The sequence below is a fragment of the Siphateles boraxobius genome, unplaced genomic scaffold (genome assembly GCF_051911475.1).
Source record: "Siphateles boraxobius isolate OS27281-9 unplaced genomic scaffold, OSU_SipBor_1 7, whole genome shotgun sequence".
In the NCBI taxonomy this organism is placed as follows: Eukaryota; Metazoa; Chordata; class Actinopteri; order Cypriniformes; family Leuciscidae; genus Siphateles; species Siphateles boraxobius.
Window position 1 is genome coordinate 8,553,939 of NW_027509197.1, and position 23,400 is coordinate 8,577,338.

General features: G+C 36.6%; 1 protein-coding gene across 1 annotated transcript; it reads left to right on the forward strand.

The window, feature by feature from the left end:
• The first annotated feature begins 314 nt into the window (after nucleotides 1–314).
• cbsb (cystathionine beta-synthase b) lies at nucleotides 315–23,394 on the forward strand. The gene is made up of 15 exons (XM_077216663.1): nucleotides 315–451; nucleotides 2,360–2,716; nucleotides 3,705–3,811; nucleotides 6,006–6,140; nucleotides 6,621–6,700; nucleotides 6,826–7,030; nucleotides 7,780–7,871; nucleotides 8,136–8,261; nucleotides 9,826–9,910; nucleotides 9,993–10,098; nucleotides 11,258–11,335; nucleotides 11,571–11,705; nucleotides 13,268–13,376; nucleotides 13,735–13,819; nucleotides 22,145–23,394. The coding sequence occupies exons 2-15, from the start codon at nucleotides 2,367–2,369 to the stop codon at nucleotides 22,279–22,281; spliced, it is 1,830 nt and encodes a 609-aa protein (XP_077072778.1). The 5' UTR covers nucleotides 315–451; nucleotides 2,360–2,366; the 3' UTR covers nucleotides 22,282–23,394.
• Nucleotides 23,395–23,400: the final 6 nt, after the last annotated feature.

Consider the following 23,400-nt stretch of genomic DNA (forward strand, 5'->3'; position numbering starts at 1 on the left):
TAAATTATTTGACTACAAATCTCACCTCATCATTCCTCCCAGTGATTATTTCCAGGATAAACTGAGATGCCCTCAAGCTGGCTTCTTAAAACTGATTAAATATTTAAAAAGAGCCAAAAGAGCCGTTCTTTTGAACGGCTCTTTGTAAGGAACGGATCGCCAAGATCCGGATCCCCTCAAAGAGCCATAAATCCCATCACTATATCATCATAGATGTTTTATGTGCACGAGGGCACGGCTAAATGTCGTCATTTCCATTGGTTAGGAGAAAAGAACGAACAGCAAATCAGCGCTCGACCCCAACAAGGTATGCTGCCACCTGATTGGGCGTCAGTTTGACTCTAACGCATGTGAGCTGCTGCTGGCAAGCCGGATTCTTTCCACAAACGGATAGTACATCTATGTAATCGGACCTCACCGGCTCGCAAGTTCGTCTCTATCTGATAGTCAGGTGAGTAAAAATGACTGTTCGTATTTTAGTCGTTAAGCCCTAAAGATAACCCTTTTATTGATTACGACCAAGACACGGTAAAACCATCAATCTGCGACATTACTACTCAATGGTGTTGTTTATATTTGAGGAACGAATCCCAATCTCTTGCATTCCACAGAAGAGCATTACACACATAAATTATAAATATATATTTATATATATTTTTTTTCAATTCTCACATTACGCCTGTCGTGAGCGATGAGAATGCGGCGCGCGCATGAGGAAATCGAGCCCCTGCGTCAGCATCTCGATCAGCGCGAGCACAATGCAATAGCCACGCGATTGCGTCAGCATACTTTACCATGTTCGTTCATTAATGTGATGCTCTTACATGTTTTACAACTCATACCTACATATACCTGTGGTGGAGATCTCAAATGTATAATTCATTTGAGCATTTTTGTATTTATTTTTTTATTTCATTATTCACTATCATTTAAGCAAAATGACTGGCGATTCTTTTTAAAGAACACCAAAACTCTTTGCTTAATAATAATAATAAATCTATGTTATTATAAATGTCAGCGGCTGTTGAATTTTATAAATGTAATTTTATAAGATAAAAATTGTTCAGAGATTTCTTGAGACAGTCTTTAACCAGCTTTTTTCTTATCAAATTTTTGGTTTAGTCGTACGTTTCCTCAGGTTGAGAACATTTTTTGAAGATGGTTGAATCTAAGAAAAATATCTATTTTTTTTAGATATTGTTTCAGTGTAGTGACATGACTAAACAGGATTTGTAGGTGTGAATCCCTCTGTACTAGCTGGCTTTGCATCATCTCAGCTGTCTAGAAAGCCACACCTCTTCCTTGACGGTTATCTGTGGAAAGCCGAAGTTTCTTATTTCACTGTGTTGAGATTACAGTGGCTTCTTTTCAGAGTATGGATGACTCTTCTATGATTATGTAACTAATTATGCTGTCAATTGAGAGCAGAGATAACATGCAGTTGGTAGTAAAAGCTACAGTCAAAACATCCCTGATGTCAGTGAAATTCCTGATTTTTTTTTTCTCCCTCTGGAAATGCTTTTCCATGAAGCAAACTTTTGGCCGAAAGGCTTTGTTGGTGTTGTCACACTTCAATGTTCATTATATATGAGTCCCTTCCATCCTGGCAAATTTACAAGCACGCAAGGTATGCATATGAACAAGTACAGCTGTTCTGTTCTGAAGAGAAACCTAAACATCTCCAGCTCCTATTAAAACTGAAAGAGTATTTAGTGGCAGTTTTCCACAGACCAAATTGCATCTCCTTCTCTGTGGTGATCATTAGTTTTTATTGTAAATCTATTTATTTTTTTATTTATTTTTTGTGTATGAGGGATCAACTTTTCTTATTAATGCTTTGAGCAGGAGGAAGTTGGGGCAATAATAAGGTTGTTTTATCTTAATGTTTGACGATCGAGACCATAGATTTATAGGTCTAATCTAATAGATATTGTTATCAAGAAGTGAGTGTTTTTGTACACATTCTAAATGATAATGTTTTGTATTCTTCCTCTCACTGTGTTTAAGCACGCAAGTGTTATCATACATTGAGATACGTCAATGAAGTAAAGCACTATAAATATTATCTTTTAGGAGGGTGTTTTAGACTTTCATGGAACTTGTGCAGTGGTTTGGCTTCTTAAATAATATGTTGTGATCTGTCAGTGTTGCATAAGCACTTGGATGACACGAACACTGTATTTAAACATGATAGAGTGAAAGCCAGAATGAACTTCTAGAGTGATACGCCCACATTTATGATGGAAGAGTTGCGTAATGTTTCCTAATAATGTTTATAACAGTTATTTGGTGTTCAGATAGGCAGGCAGTAAGTACAAAGGAAAGCCTGGTGACTGACACTTAAAATGTTTCCTCTCAGGTAAGCCATGCCATCAGTACCATCTAGTTCAGAGTCAGTTGGGACTGGTCCCATCTGCCCACATGCTGCCAAGGGCCTCACAAATGCTGCAAATGGAGAATCTGGCATCAACATGGATGCCAAGCTGAAAGTCGATACCGTCTTGAATGGAAATGCTGGACACAAGTTAAATGTGAACGGCACAGCCCATGTGAATGAAACAAACAGTCACCATGTGAAGAGTATTAATGGAGAGCAGATGGAGGATGAATCAGAGGTCACCATGGAGAGGAAATGGATTCGACCAGATTTGCCCAGCAGATGCACCTGGAAACTTGGTGACCCTAACACAGAGTCGCCCCACAACCACTTCCAACGGTAAGATTGCAGCACCTTAAAGCTGTTATATGCTATCCTAAGAATTCCTATGTGTCAGTACATAGATTTTAAAGGGATAGTTTACTCAAAAGTGAAAACTCTGTCACCATTTACTCACCCTCAAGTTGTTCTGTATAAACCTTTATTTATTTGTTCTGCTGAACACAAAGGAAGATATTTTGAAGAATGTCAGTTAACGATTCAGTTGTGGGACACCACTGACTTCCATAGTATTTTTTTCATACTTTTTTAAGTCTTTGGGGACCTGTAGGCTAACTGTTCGGTCACAAACATTCTTCAAAATATATTCCTTTGTGTTCAGCAGAACAAGAACATTTATACTGGTTTGGAACAACATTAGGGTGAGTAAATTATGACAATTTTCATTTTTGGGTGAACTAACCCAAGAGTGGGTTTAGTGGTTAGGGCATAGGGTTGTTTTAACATAAAACAGGATGTTTTAAAACCAAACTATGGAGTCACTTGATGTGTTTACCTACACATAAATTAGCAGCGGTAGAAGTCAATTTTACTATTTGTTGCTACTGTATGCATGTATGTGTGAACATTGAGGTTCTAAATTATATAAAAAAAAATACTTTTAAATAATAAACTATACCGCACAATATATAAATAAAACCTTTTGCCAACAAAGGAGAAACTTTAAAGTAAAGCCAAAAAACTTGAAAATGAATAAATTAAGCAGTAAATATTATTATAATTTTGAATAAAAATCTGCTTTATTTCTATACACATGAATGAATTCATGACCATTCAAGTAACTCCTGTTTAACAACAGTGATTTTCCAGGAAGAATGACTCATCAAGAATTGTAACCGTGAATGACCACACTTTTACCGCACACATAAACCACATGTCACAATGATTCAGTCAGTTCCATTGTGGTTATTTCATGATTGACGTTTACCTTAATGTGTGTTTGTGGTAGTGCATGTGTAACCGCTTGACATGCTCCCTTTTCTTACAGGACCGAGACACCCAGTATCCTCCCCAACATTTTAAGCAAGATTGGAGAGACCCCACTGGTCCGCATGAACAAGATTCCCAATGCTTTTGGCCTCAAGTGTGAGCTTTGTGAGTATCTGTAAAATATGTGTGCAGAGGATGTGTCTTCCAACCTGTTTTTTTTCTGTCGTGTCATATGAGGTCGTGTCCTATCACATGATCTTTTAAGGACAGCCTGTAAAGTGCATGTATCGGCACGTGTGTCTGCGTTGGGAAGTAAGGGGTTGTGTTCTGGAAGGAGGAATGCAGGTGTTGGGTTTCACTCTTCTGCTGATTGAGGACGTGAAGAAGCAAACGTTCCTGGACTGACCTTACTGAGTCACAGTTCATTCAAGCATTTTGAGTGCATGAACCTATTTATTTACTTAAATCACATGCACTTAAAGGAGTAGTTCACTTCAGAATTTCAATTTCCTCACCCCCACGTCATCCAAGATGTTCATGTCTTTCTTCAGTCGAAAATAAATGAAAGTTTTTGAGGAAGAAATTCCAGGATTTTTCTCCATTTAGTGGACTTCAATGGGGAACAACATTTTGAACATCCAAATTGCAGTTTCAATGCAGCTGCAAAGGGCTCTACACGATCCCAGCCGAAGAATAAGGGTCTTATCTAGCGAAACGAACGGTCATTTTAAAAATAAAAGGATCTGTACTTTTTAACCACAAATGCTCATCTTGCACTAGCACTGCGATGCGCCACGCATTACGTAATTACGTTAAAAGGTCACGTGTGTTCCGGTTCATAAAGGTAGGGTGAAAATTTGGACCTTCAAACTGTTGTACCACATTGAAGTCCGCTATATGGAAAAAAAATCCTTTTCCTTAAAAACCTTAATTTCTTTTCGACTGAGGAAGGAAAGACATAACATTTTGGATTATGTAAATTATCAGGAAATTGAAATTCTGAAGTGAACTACTCATTTAATACCATCTTCTTTTAGAAATAAGCTGCATCTGAATTTGCATACTTCCCTACTACATGGTAGGCGAACAACCGTATGTAAATGGTATGTCTGAAATCACAGTTTATGAAATGGTAGGCAAAAAGTGACCTATTACTACTGCTGAGATTCTGAAGTACGCATCCAATAGACACTTTACTATCCCACAAGGCCATGGGAGAGAAGTTGTGAATGGCAGCAAAGCAAAGGGAGGAATGCATTGCGTGTTGCAGCAGATGCATACCTCACATGGCCAGGTTGTTGCATTGTATATTTTGGTTTGGTTTGGAAAAAAAACTTTGTCAGAATGTACTCTAGAACCTAAATTGAAACTCAATACATTCTTTGGCAAAACCAGGCTCACAAAATGGCGGCAGTCATTCTTTTCTTTTGTGAAAGGTGAGCGAGTTTAGTCGCTTGGGTCAAAAGTGTCGCAGGGCTGTAGTTAAGCCCCTCTTTGGTTTAACGAACATTGTTTGAAAGTGTTATCGTGTGAAAGCCTTTTGATCCTAAATGTTTTAATGAGCTTAATGGGGATTCAATGTCTAGCGATTTCATGTGAACAAGATTACCCTTTGGCCAGTTGAGCCGACAGGCTTTGGCAATACAGACGTAGAATTAGCTGACTATTTGCATCTGAGTTGGTGCATATTTCACATATTTGCATGTGTGACTGTGTGTGGTTGGGATGAAGGGGAGGTTCAGGTTGGACAGTAATGCTTTCCATCGAATTAAGTGCACCGTGTATTTGCTGTATAAATATTTCACACAGGAGAAAATGTATTTCACACATGTATAACCCAAAGTTATTTGTGTCTCTCAACTTATTTGACTCCAAGACCCTCACTGTCCACAACAATATTAGAAGGCCCCACCAATATTTCTCACAATTTCTACCTGATAAAATATCTTACAGTTCGGCATAACTACAAAAATGTGTATTCATTATAAATGTAGTCAATATTTAATTTTTTTGTGACTAGGACTAGAATTCACACTTTTAAAAGATTAATTCAAATAAAAACATAACTTGAAGCCCTATTGGAAATTTACTGATGACTCCTAGTGGGCCCAGTCCCCTGGTTAAGAACCAATGATTTACCTGTACACTGAGTTACCTGTAAAGCTAAAGTACATTTTTGGACAGAAAATTTGCTTCTGCCCCATACACTCCTATTATAAAGAAACTTAACATACAGTGATGTTTGTATTTATAATCTAAGCAACAAGTTGATGATTTGGAATTGACAACATACCTAAATGATGGTTTACGAAGTTGTGAATGTGTTTTTTTGGGGTGGGGGGTTTCTATCATTGTCTAGTGGCTAAATGCGAGTTCTTCAATGCCGGCGGAAGTGTGAAGGACAGAATCAGTCTGCGAATGGTAGAGGATGCTGAGCAAGACGGCATCCTTAAACCTGGAGACACTATCATTGAACCCACATCAGGAAACACAGGTGTGTGTGTGTGCACGCGCACCATTTGGCACAATAATACCTATTCTCATCATGTCTTTTAATATTTTTCTTGAAAGAAAGTACTAGTTGTTTTTAATTGTGCCATGTTGAGAAACAGCCTCTGTTCTATTCCGTTTAATCCAGACACTGAAAAGCTGAAGGACCAGTTAAACATGTCATGTGCCAACTAGTATGACACCAAAGTCAAAGAATTACTGTACAAATACAGTCTGCTAAGTGTTATTCAACATTTCTAACATTCTCTAATCAATGAAATAGTGAAGATTATTGATCTTAAATAGTGATAGAGACTGATGGATAAGATAAAAATCACATGCTTTCACTATTTCTTATATCCCTCCTTGTTCTAGTTTGTACTTTTCTGGACAATGTTTTAAACGTGGTATTGCTAGCACTTGAAGATAGTTAAATTTTGGATAAAAGTGTCTGCTAAATGAATACATGTAAATGTTTTTTCAGGTATTGGACTTGCCCTGGCAGCAGCAGTAAAAGGTTATCGCTGCATCATTGTCATGCCTGAAAAGATGAGCATGGAAAAGGTGAAATTATGAAAATAAATATGGTGTGGGTGTAAACCCACTTGATTTCTGAAGACTTCTTTCGATATTTGTTGTGGGTGTGAATGTGTGTTTGAATAGTGTTTCGTGTCCTTACATGTTCCCAGGTGGACGTACTCCGTGCTCTGGGTGCAGAGATTGTTCGTACCCCTACCTCTGCCCGTTTTGACTCTCCTGAGTCTCATGTGGGTGTGGCTTGGCGTTTGAAGAATGAGATTCCTAATGCTCACATTCTGGACCAGTACCGTAATCCCAGCAACCCCCTGGCCCACTATGACACAACTGCAGAGGAGATTCTGCACCAGTGTGACGGTAACTGCAGAATTTGTGCAGAAGCAACTTTGTGGCTTTTTCTAAATTAATCAATAACCTCTCAATTCAGTCAATTGGATTATTTTTATGAAAATATCATAATTTACCATTGGTTCTCAACCAGGGACCGGGGCCTCTACAAACTTCCAGTAAACCCAAATAAGTCTTACGGTTATTTAAATTTACTAGGGCTGGGTTGTGACACAAATGCATAAATTTCTCCATTTCATTTTGATTCTCAAGTTTTCAATTCGATGTTGATTAATTTGAATATAAATCAGATACAGTACATGGCCAATTTTCTTAAGGAAAACTAATGCTGTTAACTATACAGGAAGTCAGTTGATACTACACTTTAATATTGAAAGTCAAAAAATGTAATGTTTTGTACACAAACACTTAAATTACACCCAAGGAATGTTCATAATGAAAAAGTGATAATACTAACTTTATAATTACATAATTATGTTTCTACTCCGCATAGACTAAAAGATAAATTCTTGGGATTTAAGAATTGATATTGGTTCTTCAAAATGAGAATTGATTAAAATTCGGATCAATATTTTTTTACCCAGCCCTAAATTTTAGTTGTATTACAGTCATATTATTGATTTACATATACAGCTGACATCAGATAATATGGCCTAGATTACAGTGTCTTCAAATATTGACAAAAGGTTAAAGAAAAGGTCAAGAATCACTGCATGTCACTAATGTTCACGCCATGTATTTGTGTTTTCCCTCTGTAGGTAAAATAGACATGCTGGTGGCTGGAGCTGGCACTGGTGGCACCATCACTGGGATCGCCCGCAAGCTGAAGGAGAAATGCCCTGATATTAAGGTGAGATTTAGATCGGTTCATGAAGTCTGATACAGCTGTCAATGAACATGCTTTATTTATTTATCTGATTTTACCAGATTTAAGTATTTTGGCATTATATTTTATTACTATTCCTTAAAGTATTCTTTTTTTTAAATTATCTTTTATTTCACATCATAGTTATTACTCAAAGGAATTCTGAATAATCATTATTTTGGAGAGACACTTGTTTCCACTTACAATTATTTTTACACTGCCTATAATTTGTTTGTTTTTTGTCCTCAGATAGTTGGAGTGGACCCTGAGGGCTCCATCCTTGCTGAGCCGGAGGAGCTGAATAAGACTGATAAGACTCAGTATGAGGTGGAGGGCATCGGATATGACTTCATCCCCACTGTTCTGGACAGATCTGTAAGTGTGTATTTGCAGAGTAGGTTTTGATAGTTGAAATTACACTTGATGTTTATTGACGGCAAATGACCCACCTTAAATGTCATCTCCTAAAATTTCCATGCCTTTCCAGGGGTTGCCATCCGACCTATTGTCATACAAAACATTTAATATTAACATTTAACAATAACATGTGTTAAAACAAATATGCCATAACTGTGCATCCTTTCTAAGTAGCTTACCTCTGTACAGTATATTTAAATACTTTTCAGATATTCAAATCTTGAAATGCATGGATACATATTGTTTTAAGCCATAGTTGAGGCAATAGTAACTAAGGATGTGTTCACACTTGTAGTTCGGTTCTTTTGGTCCGGAACAAAAAAGAAAATAATGCATTTAGTCCTGGTTCGCTTGGCATTCACACTATTATTTTTAACACCGAACCTAGCAATACAAAAAAAATCCAGCTTTTATGACATATAGTTTGCTACGGAACTGCTACGGGAAACATTTCTATTTGTTGGGTTAAATGCACTGTTGTATGTGCATGCATATCGTGTTTTTCTAACTAGACGAGAACTCATGAAATGGCTTTTGTGTAAAGGAGTCAAAATAGCACCAGGAATTCCTCTGTTGCACACACAAAAAAGATCTGCTGCATGAAAATGCCTGTCCTGAACTGTAAGGAATAACATTGCAACATGACAAGAAGCAGGTATGCATTGAGCATTTTTAGGGATCTTGTGACATCACGTCCTGTTCTGGTTCGTTTAGATGTCTTTGGTCTGTCGTCATATTTTACTCAAACCGCACCAGAGTTCGTTTTGATGGTGGGTCTCGGTCCGCTTGTTTGGTGTCGCACCAAGGTCCAGATGGCAGCGTTCACACTTTTTCAAATGAACCGCACTAACAGAGCAATCGCACCAGAGTTCGTTTTAATCGAATCAAACCTGCCAAGTGTGAACACTAACTGTGAACTCTAAAAGAGCCAGAGGGAGAATGTTGTAGAAACGTTTGGAAACCTTCTCTTGACTTTCATAAGTGTCTCAAGTTAAATTGACACAATTATGTCAAAATGCCCTTTGTGTGAAGTATTCATGTAAACACAGCCAGTAATGTCTCAAGTGAAAGTAAATAGTTGGGTTTTGTCTTAAAGTGACAGCAGCCTAATATACCTACCTCCTGCTCTGTCATTAATGTGAATCAAACAAAAGAAATTAAGAAAATAACTTACTGCTCTTGACTGGATATCTTTTTTTGCCTTAATACATTTTTATTTAATTAATTCGGTAAAGACTGTGCATTATTTTATTTTTACATTTGATTATTAACTACATGTTCAATAAACCTATTGTACCGGAGAAATGTTTAATTCATTATTGTATTTGTCCTATTGTTCGTAATTTGCTGCTTTTTTTTTTCATATTTTGAGAAATGAGATAAAATAACTACATCGTGATCTATATCGTTATCGTGAAATAAGAATTTGATCATATCGCCCACCGCTATTTTAATATCGCACCTAATTCATGCTAGACAAAATCCTTTGTTTTATTTTTTTTAAACAAATTTTCTGTCTCAGGTGGTGGATAGTTGGTACAAGTCCAATGATGAAGAGTCCTTTGCCATGTCACGTATGCTAATCAGAGAGGAGGGTCTTCTGTGTGGTATGTGACTCGCAATACATCTCTCACATTTAATGTGTGTGAAATTGTGTATCTAAAGTCTGTTCTCTATCACTCTTTGTAGGCGGTAGTTCAGGCACAGCCATGGCTGCAGCAGTGCATGTGGCCAAAGAGCTGAAGGAAGGCCAGCGCTGTGTGGTGATCCTTCCCGACTCCATCCGCAACTACATGTAGGTTTCGGTGTTCCCAGCATTCTAGTGTGCTTAGCTATGGTGTGAATGTGTGTTTTGTGTTGCCTGGTAGATTAAGGAACAGCAATACTATTGTGATGTTTTAGACTTAGACAGCCGGTATGTTCAGAATATTATGTTACCACCAGAGTTGAGTATCTTCTTTGAAGCTGTAGCTTCCCAAAATACAAGCTATTTGCGGTTTTACTTAGTCGTGTCTACTGAATTATGCTAATCTTAGTGGTTAAATGAGTGTTTATCAATGTAGTTGATACTTTTAGAGGAAATACTTTTAGAGGAAATATCTTTTTAGCAATGTATATCTATTCAAAACAAAACCAACAATGATTTTAGCATGATGTTTAACAAGATTAAACGGATAAATTTACACTACATACAACTAATGAGACTAGACAAAAAAAAACTTTATATAATAGTCAAAACATTGTGATGAACAGCTGCTAGTAATCAGCGTTTATACATGCATGCATACACACACACACTTAATTTACATAAAGCTTCTAAAATAACCAATTTACTAAAACATACTTTTTTTTTTTGAGAAACAAATAGTGATTTCAGGAAAAATAACTACTTTTAGTTAAATACTCCCCAATACTGCATGCTTGTTCCTCAAATGCCGTATGTATACAATACATAGTATGCATATTTTCCCACTGTGTTGGATACTGTTTTCTAGGGTTGCACTATTGATCTAAATAAAACCAAAATCACAATACAGCTTAGTGTGATTATCAAATTACATGGGCTGTGATATAATTAAATATGTACTCTGGGTGTTTCAGCTGTGTTCAGTTGCATGTGTTCCAGTGTCTCAGAGCAACTGTTTACAGTAAATGCTGCTCTATATGAACTCATCTCTGCATCTGATATGAGTTTGAGTGACTTGCATGCATTTGGAAACTTAATGCGCATGATGCAGTGCACCCAGCATTCTACAGAACTGACAAGCCACTGTGGTAATGTAAACATAGTTCAGCGTGGGTCATGTGACGACAATGTACCATGCTTTTGAAACTGATCTGAACTGTTTATCGTTGCATACTATATTTCAGATTTATTTTTAAAAATAATATGCAGTAGGCTATATGTTAGTACACTCATAGGCTTGGCCTAAATGCTTTGTTCTCCCCCTTAGGTCTAAATTTCTTAGTGACAAGTGGATGTGTGAAAAGGGCTTCCTGAGTGAGGACGATCTTGTTGTCAAGAAGCAATGGTAAGTGTATACACACGTACGCATGTTGTCTTTGGAAGCACCCTTGTTATTTATACATGGATAACCTCTGCAAATATAGTCTCTATCTGCGTCTGTTATTACACTCGAGGCTGCATTACTGCTACAGTTAAGCTTCTATATGTGGAGGCATGTTCACTCTCCCAGATTACTCTGTCTGTGTGTCATCATACCGTGAGCTTTTACTGTCTTTCTCCCTGCCCTCATCTCTCGGTAGGTGGTGGAATCTGACTCTACAGGAGCTCCGACTCTCCGCCCCCCTGACTGTGCTGCCTTTAGTGTCCATCAAGAAGACCATTCAGATCCTGAAAGAGAAGGCCTTTGACCAAGCACCTGTGGTGGATGAAGCCGGGTAGGTCATTCATTCAGAAACCAGTTATCATGTTAAGCTAGTATGTACTGCGTTAATAAAGATATCTGAAACAATGAGGAGGTGAAATCCATCAAAAACCTTGTTTAAAAAAAGTTCTTATTACATATCATTGCAAAAAAAAAAAAATAGTTTTCCACTATATTTCTAAGTATTTTCCCCCTTATACATTTGAATACATGTGCTAATATTTTTTGACATATTTCTAAATGTATTTTAGGAATAACTTTGTACAAATATCGAACATTTCTTGGGGTATTCCATTCGACAGCTGAACTTTTGAACTAACCATGCCATATTATAAAAAGGTCAAAATATCTTATTGAAGTTACTTTAAGTTACTGATATTGACACACAATTTGAAAACAAAAATTAAAAAAAAAACTACTATTTAATTTTAATCAAATCAAATAATGCTATTACTAAAATAGTTGGATTTTAATGATTCTTTTCATGTAACTTTTTAATTTCTGTTTAAAATATTTTATTTTATAATGTTTTACAGACAGTTGAACGCCTTTTTTGCCCCACCAGAAATGTTGTTTGTGTATGCAAGTAATAAATTATATATTAATTAGAGCTGGGTATCGATTCAGATGTTCCGATTCGATTTCGATTCTCGATTCGAATCATTGAATATAGATTTAATACAAATACTAGATTTATAATAAAGAACAGTGAACATAAGTTTACAAGTGGTTTATTAATAAAAAGAAATTAAGAACTCTTAAACTCTTTTTATTTTAGATACACTTGGGCACATTAAAACCCGACTCTATATTTCAAATGCATACAATGAATAGACATGATTTGGATGCAAGATGAATAATTGATGATGAAATGTCAGAACAGTTGCATGTGTTGATCAAACAGGATCAGGTTATTTGTTTAAAATAAAACAAACATAAAATCTCACAGCATTAGCTGCAACATGGAGGCTGCAAGCCTATGAACAGTGTAGGAAAAGTAATACTGGCTTTTGGATGATGAATAAATAAATATCAGGAAATTTTTTTTTATTTGTGGCCTTTTGAGAATCTATTTTGAACCGACCACATTTTTAAAAACGATTAATCGAAAAATCGATTTATTTTGCCCAGCCCTAATATTAATAGTACTTTTATTATTTTAAATACAATTTTTTTTCTAAAATTATTGCAAATTAATTAAGATATTGAAAACTTTCATAATAGAAAGTCAATGTAAATATGATTTTTTTTTCATTATTATTTAGTTATTTTGAATAGCTTCATACAATCTGATATCCTGGACATTTGTGTACCCAAGCACTGCTCATTTTGTAAGTCTCCCTGATTTATATCATCGTCTCATTAGAGATCCAAGTGTTTCGGACAACGGAGACACGCAAAATGTACAGTGCTGATGTCTTCCAGGACCAAGATTGAGACTTAATAGATCTGGACTAAAACATGACTGGGATGTCATGTCATTGACCCAAAAATAGCCAAATGATCAAACAGATGTAGGAAGAAATAAGTGGAGAAAGGTGTGGCTCAGTGTGGTGTCTGGTTTTCTCCCTGTAGGCAGATTTTGGGCATGGTCACGTTGGGGAACATGCTCTCGTCGGTTCTAGCTGGGAAGGTTAGGCCATCTGATCCCATAAGCAAAGTTCTCTACAAACAGTTTAAACAGGTGGGCACACACACGCAAACACACACACCCCTTTCTGTCATTCTGTACAGGCAGCAGAAGGTTCAAGAAAAAGTATTCACACAATTTGTTCAAATAAACCTTGAGACATCGGAAATCCTTAAGTGCATGTTATTGTGGTGCTGTTTTTTATTTCCCCTCTGGCTCTAAATGAGGGTATCTTGTAAATAATTATACAAAGAATTCTGCGGTTTTGATTTATGAGGCTTGGATTAAGGAAATAATAATGTGTTAATTGTACATGTCAGAGTAAATATCAGTACACCGAGTGTTATTTAATAACCAGTACTGGCAGAGGTAGTGTGATCTCTCAATAGACAACTTGTCTGTCTTCCTGTAGGTGCGCCTAACTGATAACCTGGGCAAACTCTCACGTATCCTGGAGACGGACCATTTTGCCCTTGTTGTGCACGAACAGATTCAGTGTAAGTCAAGTTATTTAACTCTTTCTTCCACTTTTTCCCTAACCAATCTCCATTTTCTTATTTTTAGTCACGAACATATGTGTGTGTCTTTGTGTGAGGTCCTGGTAAACCCTACGGGGAAATGTCCCCACAAAGATGGCACGATCTGAAATCATTGTCCTTGTGGGGACATTTTCCATGAGGAAAACTGCTTATGAATCATAAATCACCTTTTGAAAATGTAAAAATGCAGAAAGTTTTTGTATGATGGTTAGGTTTAGGATTAGGGGATAGAATATGCAGTTTGTACATATAAAAATAATTGTCTATGGAAAGTCCCCCTAAAACATGAAAACTCATGAAAATTTAACACTAATAATAAATATAGCTGCAAGCAGCAATTATCGGGTCGAAGCGCAAAGACAAGACATGACAACATGGCTGGGAGTGTCAGACCAACTGCAACAATGAGAAATTAAAGACATTTAAAGATGATTTTAGGCAAAATGGCTGAAAAATCATATATACAGTAACTAGATATATGATTTAATGGATTATCAAGATACATACCTAGTTTTGTAACGGTACACCAATGCATTTGTAAAGTGTTGCATTTAATATCATGTTATATTGTAATTAATGGCAATGTCCTTGTTTTGTTCTATTATAGCACCACCAAGTGGCGCAGTTCCACCTCTTTTTTTGTGTTTTCAGAGTGAGCCCATTCATCTTTGTTTTGGAGTTAGACATTTATTTGTATGAGAGCATAAAAAAATAACCCATGGGTGACTTTGATTGGATTTTTTTGCCACTTACTATCAACATTTTGACATTTGGGCATTAGTATATTGCCAACGACCTATGTTTCTGTTTTCTGCATAAAATACTGCATTTTAGTACAATATTCAAAATGGCAGACGCCTAAAATGATCGATATGGAAAAAGTGGATATCAGTCAACTTGGCATGATGCCCTGAATCTAACGAGACAACTTTTATGGTTTTTGGACAAAGCGTTCAGAAGTTATAAGCAAAAATAGGCATTTTTCATGTCTCCGGACCAGTAGTGGCACTGCGTCGAAACGCTGCATGTAGCCTCAGGTCATCCTTGTGATGACATGTACCAAGTTTGTTCTGAATGTGATAAAGCATCGCGGAGATACAGCCTTACATCTGTTTTTGCAAGCGCTATGTAAAATTTGTTTGTGCGGTATTCGCGAATGGTTTGACAAATCAATATGAATTCCATAACTTTTTGACGGCATGGTCTGAAGATGATTTGGTTCAATTTTCGTTAAAATCGGATCAGCGGCTTAAGAGGTGTTCGAAAAAGTGAGTTTTTTGGAAATTCAAAATGGCAAAATTGTGTGTCTAGCCATTATGGTTCAAAAGATATTAGCATAAACATGAGTGAAACTTTGGACAGTTGGTGGTGCTGGAGGGATTGAGTTAGAGACTCTAAATTTGCTATGGTGACAGTTCAGACTGTCCTCTATATGTGTGCCAAATTTCATAACTTTCCCACAAGCGGTTATATGGGCTGCCATAAGCCCTATTCGGATGGGACTAGTTTAACATGGAGAGGTGGGGTAAAGTAATAATTACCAGAGCTTCTCTGTGATTTTAGTCCCGCCTGAATGCCATCTCAGTAATAATTACGGACAATGTCAGTAAAGATTATGGAAACTTTTACCTTCAGTAAAAAGGTCTGGAAAAATTACCTCAGGTAATACTAATCCTGTGTGAATAGTCCGCTGTAAATATGTACGTATATTACATATTATATTTTGTCATTTCGTGTTTAAAATAGTTTTCCGTGGTTTTTCAAGTGCGTTTACTCTTGAAAAAGCATTCAGTTGCGTTCTAGACGCTGGGACAAGTCTGTGGGGAAACTCAAGTGCTTTCCACATACCATTCAGATCAGAAAGAAGATCGAAAGCACTTGTTAGAGGCACGAAACATCTTTTAGCGTTAGGTAAGTGCCTATTACCAACAAAATCCAATCTGAAGTTAATTCATCGTTCGACTGGCCATAACTTTTATATAGATGAATAAAATATAGGTTGTGTGTTTGTGCACGTGATATCTAGAAGCAACGTAATACGCACATGATGACAGTAAGGGTACGGCGATGCGCAAATCGAGTTACCCCGGTATGGAAGTAAAATAATGTCAAATGTTTTTGAAATAAAAAGCCTGTTGAATTGCACTACTTGAAAAAAAATAGGCATTGCATTAACCATGCTTGCATTTTAATGCATTGTATTTTTAGGGCTTGCATTTGTATGGGCTGAAATTCAACATGGTTGAATGTTTAAGCTGTGAATATTTCAATTAAAAACATTTCAAACACATTTTCATTATTAAAAATTCAATAATCCATATTCACCCTTCATATTTCACTTCCAAAATATTCTAACTGTTTAAAAATACAACCTATAATATTCAACAGGCAATTTTCGGTCCATTTTATTTCGCTTTACAAATTCGCTTCTACAAATTCAGTGGTTCAAATTCGACCGTAAATTCAACATTGACCTCCAGGAACTGCAGGAAAAGCAGAAGATTGCCGAGCATACTCTCCATCTGCTGTTAGTCGACCTCACCAGCAGGGGGTGCAAGCGCTTGTTGTTTACGAAGACCAGCAAAATTAGAGCAAGTCATTCATTCATAAAACTCATTTACAGCAATGTAAGTTTATTTGTGATTATTATGACGGCTGTTTTTGTTAAATTCGGTGCCTTCACGGTTACTTTTCCTGTGTAGCCTACATGCATATTTCTCTACCGTGAACGAGATCATAATGTTATTCCCCGATGCGGATGTACAGATCCAATGTTACATTTTTGAGGTTGACATATATTTCTCTTGGTTGTTTAGTTGCCTTAACTTTATATTGTGGCGATGTGCTGCATGCAGGCTATTAGGGTTTCCCTCAATACTTCAGGATTCCCCTGCTGGACCAGTACAACGCTTAACGTAGCTTAATGGACTAGTGATGTAAAAGTCCAAACTCACAGGCAAGCAGATGGACTCAGAATAACGCGCACAGCTGAGCGTTTCCCAGTGATAGACTGGCATAAAGATGGCTTGATGTTGGACATTCGCACATTTAGGGACCGTCTCTGAAGTTTATACGATTTTGGTATACACGTTTCTAACTTCAATAGCATTTGAATAGAACGACTTACAGTCATAAAACAAACTGTAAAGTGTTCATGTAGTGTCAGGCATAATGTGAACCCTTTGGATTTTTGGATATTTATTCAAATAAATTTAAGTTTGCTATTGAAGTTAGAAACGTACATGCCAATGTTGTATGCAACTTTAGAGACGGTCCCTAAATGTGCGAATGTCCAATGTCAAGCAAATTTTACATTTAGTCATTTAGCAGACGCTTTTATCCAAAGCGATTTACAGTTAAACTAACAATAGGAGGACAACAATATGCAAGTGCTATGATCCCAGTTTAAGCTAATGCAATACACGTAGGCATTTTAGGACTTTAGGACTTATATATATATACTTCCCCCGGGATCGGGATTGGGGGGATGAATAAAAAAAAAAAATAATACTTGCATCACAATGAGTGTATTGTGATTGTCAAATTATTTGGTAACTAAACACAATTTTATTAAGTTTACTGGTATGCTACTGTTTTTATTATTGCTTAACACAAATTTCATAATTTCAATTCAATTCTTGTGATTTGATTCTGATCTTGATTCAATATAAATTCCTTTGGATAAATAGGTACAGTGAATACGTTAATGTGTTAATTGTTCTCCCAAAAAAAAAAAAATCACCTAATGCTGTAAACATACAGAGAGCCCTGTCAGCTGGTATTATTAAAGGTTAAAACTAACTCAAATTAAATATAATGCGTTTTTTATTTTATAATGCATCTAACTAACATGTGTGCTATGGGTCATTAAAAGGCATCCTGAGGTAAATGTAACGTTACGTGACATGTTGTTCTCCAGCTGTTTTATGGACATCTTTCCGCGGTTGAAAAACACTGATCGATCGATTTTATTACATCTCGGTAAGTTAGTAGTAAAGAATAACAGATGTTCGGTTCACGTGCCGCTGGAACTGAGATCTGCCAGCGTTCTTTCACGTCACATTTACAAGCGCCAAAACGGTGTTTATTGATTGAATTTTGCAATAAAATTGACAGAATCTGAGAGCTGAGAATCTGTTTCATATCGATAGTAACCTGCTCTATATTGTCTGTCGGTGTCAGTGTCCTCTTTGCTTCGCGATTTTTCTCTGCGTGAGAAAAATGGATGTGTGGCGTGCGAGCGTGTAAAAAGTGACAGAATTGTGTCTCTCACAGTGAACTCGTGAGAGTTGGCAGACCTGCAGATTCAGCTTGTAGCCTAAATGTTTTCGGCGGGTGTGCTTCTGCTGCCGCGGTCTTGCTCATTTGCCATGTTGTTTGTGTATCTCTATCATGGCAAGCGCTGAGCCCGGTCGGAACTACGGGAACCCAGATGGGAGCGTCGGCGGTTGTTAAAGAGAAAACCGATTTTCATTCAAAAAAATCGGCGTAAACTACACATTCGAGTTAATCGATAAAATCGATTTATCGCCCAGCCCTACTCCGCCCACTGACGTCTTGTTGGACCAGACAAAATTACGGAAAAAGCTGGATTGATATATATATATATATATATATATATATATATATATAGAGAGAGAGAGAGAGAGAGAGAGAGAGAGAGAGAGAGAGAGAGAGAGAGAGAGAGAGAGAGAGAGAGAGAGAGAGAGAGAGAGAGAGAGAGAGAGAGAGAAGAAAGTGTTAGTATTAATTGATCAAGTGTTGATTTTATGCCAGTATATCACAAAACGCTCAGCAGGAAACTTTGCGCGTAAAGTTTACAATCTGAGTCCATCTTCTTGCCTGTGGCCTATATAGTAGCCTAGAGCCTACATCCCCAATAAGGTGCAAGATTGGTCTTTCATATCACTGTATGTGTTAAGCGTTTTGTCCCAACGGAAAGGGAATCCTTGAGTATGAGGTATTGAGGAAAACCGATTATAATCCTGTTCATGGTAGAGAAAGCTGATGACATGTAGAATACACGGGGAAAGTAACAATGAAGTTATTGAATGAAACATAAACACAGCTTTTGTGTGTTTATCATCTTTTCCGCATATACTGTCACAGATAATCATTTCCATTTTATGAATGAATGTCTTCGTCAACAAGCGCTTGCACCCCCTGCTGGTGATGTCGACTAACAGCAGATGGAGAGTATGCTCGGCAATCTACTGCTTTTCCTGCAGTTCCTGGACGTCAATGTTGAATTTACTGTCGAATTTGTGGAAGCGAATTTGCAAAGCGAAATAAAATGGACCGAAAATTGCCTGTTGAATATTATACTAGGTTGTAATTTTAAACAGTTTGAATATTTTGGAAATGAAATATGAAGGGTGAATATGGATTTTTGAATTTTTAATAATGAAAATGTGTTTGAAATGTTTTTAATTGAAATATTCACAGCTTAAATATTCAACCATGTTGAATTTCAGCCCATTAAAAATGCAAGCCCTAAAAATACAATGCATTAAAATGCAAGCATGGTTAATGCAATGCCTATTTTTTTTCAAGTAGTGCAATTCAACAGGCTTTTTATTTCAAAAACATTTGACATTATTTTACTTCCATACTCCGGCCACTTCTGCTAGTTTTACTGAGATATCTTATTCTGTGCGAATTGGTCATTAAAGGTGCTCTAAGCGATGTTGTATTTGTTAACATTAGTTAATGCACTGTGAACTAACATGAACAAACAATGAACTACTATTGCTAGTTCATGTTAGTTGATTCATTAACTAATGTAAACAAATGAAACCTTATTATAGTGTTACCAAGACGTCTTGTACAAATATTAAAAATTCCCCCAAACTTTTGAACACTAGTGTATATTTGGAGCTTATTTAAAAGGAGTGTCTATTTACAGAGGCTATTTACAGTAACTCCGCCCACTGACGTCTTGTTGGACCAGACAAAATTACGGAAAAAGCTGGATTGTCCTCAGTAGCAATAGTGTAGGGGTAAGAAGCGTGGCAGAAAGTTTTGACGCAAATCGACCCAAGTTCAAATCCTTCTTTTGCCGAACTCTCTCTACTCCCTTTTCCAATCACATATCAGATCGGAAAGTTACATTAAGAAAATAGTCAAAAAGTGGAAATAAAGTTTATCGGTTAGGTGTAGGGAGGGCTTTATTGTCCCAATAAGGCAGTATCCATTTAATTTACAGCATCTAGTGTAAATGGCATATATTGACCTGTTAATCATTGTGATTGTGTTCTCTGGTAAAAAAAAAACAAAAACTGCATAATAAAATGGATTAGCTAGTCAATAATTATCTGTTAAACCAGGGTATTGACATTATTCCCAAAAACTCAATGCACTGGATGCACCGCCTTTAATGTCAGTGCTTTACACAATCAAATCATCCTTCACTTGGTAGAAGCTGCCAAATTAGACAGATGCCAGAATACCCACAAACAAAATGTGACTCCCTTCAATACAGATTACATTTAGTAATGTATTGGGTCACCACTTGATGTACAGTGTAAAGTTTGGGTCCTAAATCAAAGCCATTGGTGAATGTAAAACATTGTCACAGTGTCTTAGTCTAGCATCTACATCACATGACGAATTAACAGGTATTTTACAAAATGTACAAAGTCTTTCCATACAAAACACAGCACTAATCAGGAACAACAGTCTTATTCATGGAGCTTAATTCAATACAGCACCAATTTGTGATACAGGACACGTGTTTTCCTGACCTTCGGATCACTGCACCCCTCTATTTGCTCTTTGTGGCAAAGGGACATTACACCTGCTGTGGCATATACTCAGCCAAGTGCTAATACTGTGAACTTTCCATTTTCTAGCTAAGGTTAACAAACATTACATAAGAATACAGGGCGGGACTGCTTTTATAACTTTCATTACATCATTATTGTAAATGAAAATAATAATGTTATTGTAGCATCACTGACATACTTGTATAGTTTTTGTGGTAGTACTTTACAATCAGTGTTGGGGAAAGTTATTTTTAAAAGTAATGCATTAAAATATTGCGTTACTCCCTGAAAAAGTAACTTATTGTGTTACTTTTTATGGAAAGGAATGAGTTGCGTTACTTTTGCGTTACTTTTTCTCATCTTGGCTGGGCCTTTTACACAAAGTGAAATTAATAAGCCTCTGGCCGAAGGAAATCCAAATTCACATCTGTAAAGTAGAGGGTGCAGCTTAAACACATTTCAGCTGTGCTGCCATTCTGGATTGCAGGAGAAAAAATGTGATTGATCTAAAGTCATGTTTGCTTATTCGCATGGTTGAATTGGATCATCGAAGGTCATCGGCAAAGACATTGGTTAATAAATTGAGATAATACAAAGTATATTTGTGTAATTAAACATTTAATTGTTGCAGGTTTGTGTAATATTGACTGTGCATTTCAACTGTTTTTATTCAATTTGAGGAATACTGAAATTGTTTTTGTGCAAATGAGATGAGTAAACGCATGCTCAGTCTAGATCTAGAACTACAATAACCATCATGTTCACACAGCGCACACAACGCCTCTGCACTCACTCCCGATTACTCTCATCATGGGGAAATGAGAGCTGTCAGTCAATAAATGGGGAAGCAAAGTAACTTGCATTACTTGTTTGAAAAATAAGTCAGATATTTTGTTGTAAATTTAAAGGTAATGCGTTACTTGAAAAAAAACCCAATTTAATGACATAAATCTTGTAACTTGTAAATGTGTTACCCCCAACACTGTTTACAATAGAAATTAGTTAACTACATTAACATGAAATAATACTTGTACAGCATTCATTAACCATAGTCAATGTCAATTTCAACATTTACATTAAGATCGAAATTTGTATTTGTTAAAAAATTTAATGCACTGTAAGTGTAAACTAACTTGTACACTTTCCCTTACTTAATTTTAGTTAATAAAAATGGCTGATGTTGATCTGGCCGGTTGTTATCTTAGAATAAACCCCCGACAGGGTGATGAGGACCCCGACGCGATGCGGCGTGGTCTTGCATCAGCCTGAAAGGGAGTTTATTCTGAGATCTCAGAATAGCTCAGATATTCTTAGATCCTGTTTGTTTTACCTATTTATTTATATTTTATTTCAGTTAGTATTTATTTTATTTCAAGTAACAACTTTTTTTGTTTTTTTTATGGTTTTAATTAACGATAATAACCCAGAACCCTGTGCAGATGAAGAACCGTAAATGCAGGCTGTGATGCCATTACAGTGGATGGTGTCCGCAGTCTGAATTGCAGTTCTTGTCTTACAGACATGAGTAATGGATCCCCCAAGATGAGGCAGATGGTGTTTGGGGTCGTGACAGCCATTGACCTGCTGAACTACGTGGCCACACGTGAGAGGAGGGAACGCTCGCTGTCCGAGTGCTCTCTGCCTGAAGAGCAGTGAACGATCAAGAGTGTGGGAACACAATGGTGAAGCATTGTTGTCTCTCTCTCTCTCTCTCTCTCTCTCTCTCTCTCTCTCTCTCTCTCTCTCTCTCTCTCTCTCTCTCTCTCTCTCTCTCTCTCTCTCTCTCTCTCTCTCTCTCTCTCTCTCTCTTATTTCTCGGCAAGTGACGAGCTAAATTTTAAAGAATTATGCTTTTTTTTTTTTTTTTTTTTAAAGAATAATGCTTTTTTTTTTTTTTAGAATTATGCTTTTTTTACAAGTAAGAGCCAGTCAATATAATTTGACATGTCATTCTAACAGATTTGTACTCTGAACTTAAAATTAAGAGAGACCAAAGAAGAGCCAAAATCAAGTAACAGTAATGAAGTAATCTCACAGGTCATTTAATCACCCTTTGTAGATTTGTTTACTTTGCAAATCTGATTTTACAGATTTTATCTGTATATATTTAAATGAATGTACTTCATTATTTCAAAGACTGCATGCAGTTTAGTATTTTTGGGTTTAGTTGAAGTGCTAGATTAAGATGCTGTCTTGTCTGATCTACAGCTACGTTGCCACCTAGTGACTGCAATAGTTTACAACAATCATGGAGACTTTGATCTTCATCAATCATGCTCTGCTTCTTGGCACAATGATCTCTGGGGTGTGTGGGGAGTTTTGCAGGCATGATTAATAATATTTGACAAAGCAAATAATAAGTGTGTTTGGTAAACCGAACTGCACCCAGACAGGGTTACTTGATATTTTTCTTGTATTGAAACAAGATGGTATATAAAATGTAAATAAATAATGGTGGTTCGTACTTGCTTAAAACACACCACTTTGTGTCAAGCAAATTTGAAAATAATTTTCATTTTTCTATGTTCTTATTGTCTGATGTCTTGTAAATCAAAACTGTAACTGCTGGAGACTGAATAAGTTTGTATTGGAGTCGATGTGAATGAATGTGCATTAGGTTGATCTCATGTTTATGGTTTTTGTGCATGCTGCTGGAGGTCTCCGGATCAGAATGTCTTTACTCTTCAGTTATGATGTTCTGTTATTTGATTTAGCTTTTACTTGAATCTTATTGCTAACAGGTTACAAATAAAGGCTTTATTTCCGGAAGCAATA

What these genes read in the sequence shown, in the direction of transcription:
- cbsb (XM_077216663.1), top strand. Translation starts at nt 2,367, where the DNA reads ATGCCATCAGTACCATCTAGTTCAGAGTCAGTTGGGACTGGTCCCATC. An exon ending in CCACTGTTCTGGACAGATCT is followed by an intron (nt 8,262 to 9,825) that starts GTAAGTGTGTAT and finishes TTTCTGTCTCAG; the next exon opens with GTGGTGGATAGTTGGTACAA. An exon ending in CCTGTGGTGGATGAAGCCGG is followed by an intron (nt 11,706 to 13,267) that starts GTAGGTCATTCA and finishes TTCTCCCTGTAG; the next exon opens with GCAGATTTTGGGCATGGTCA.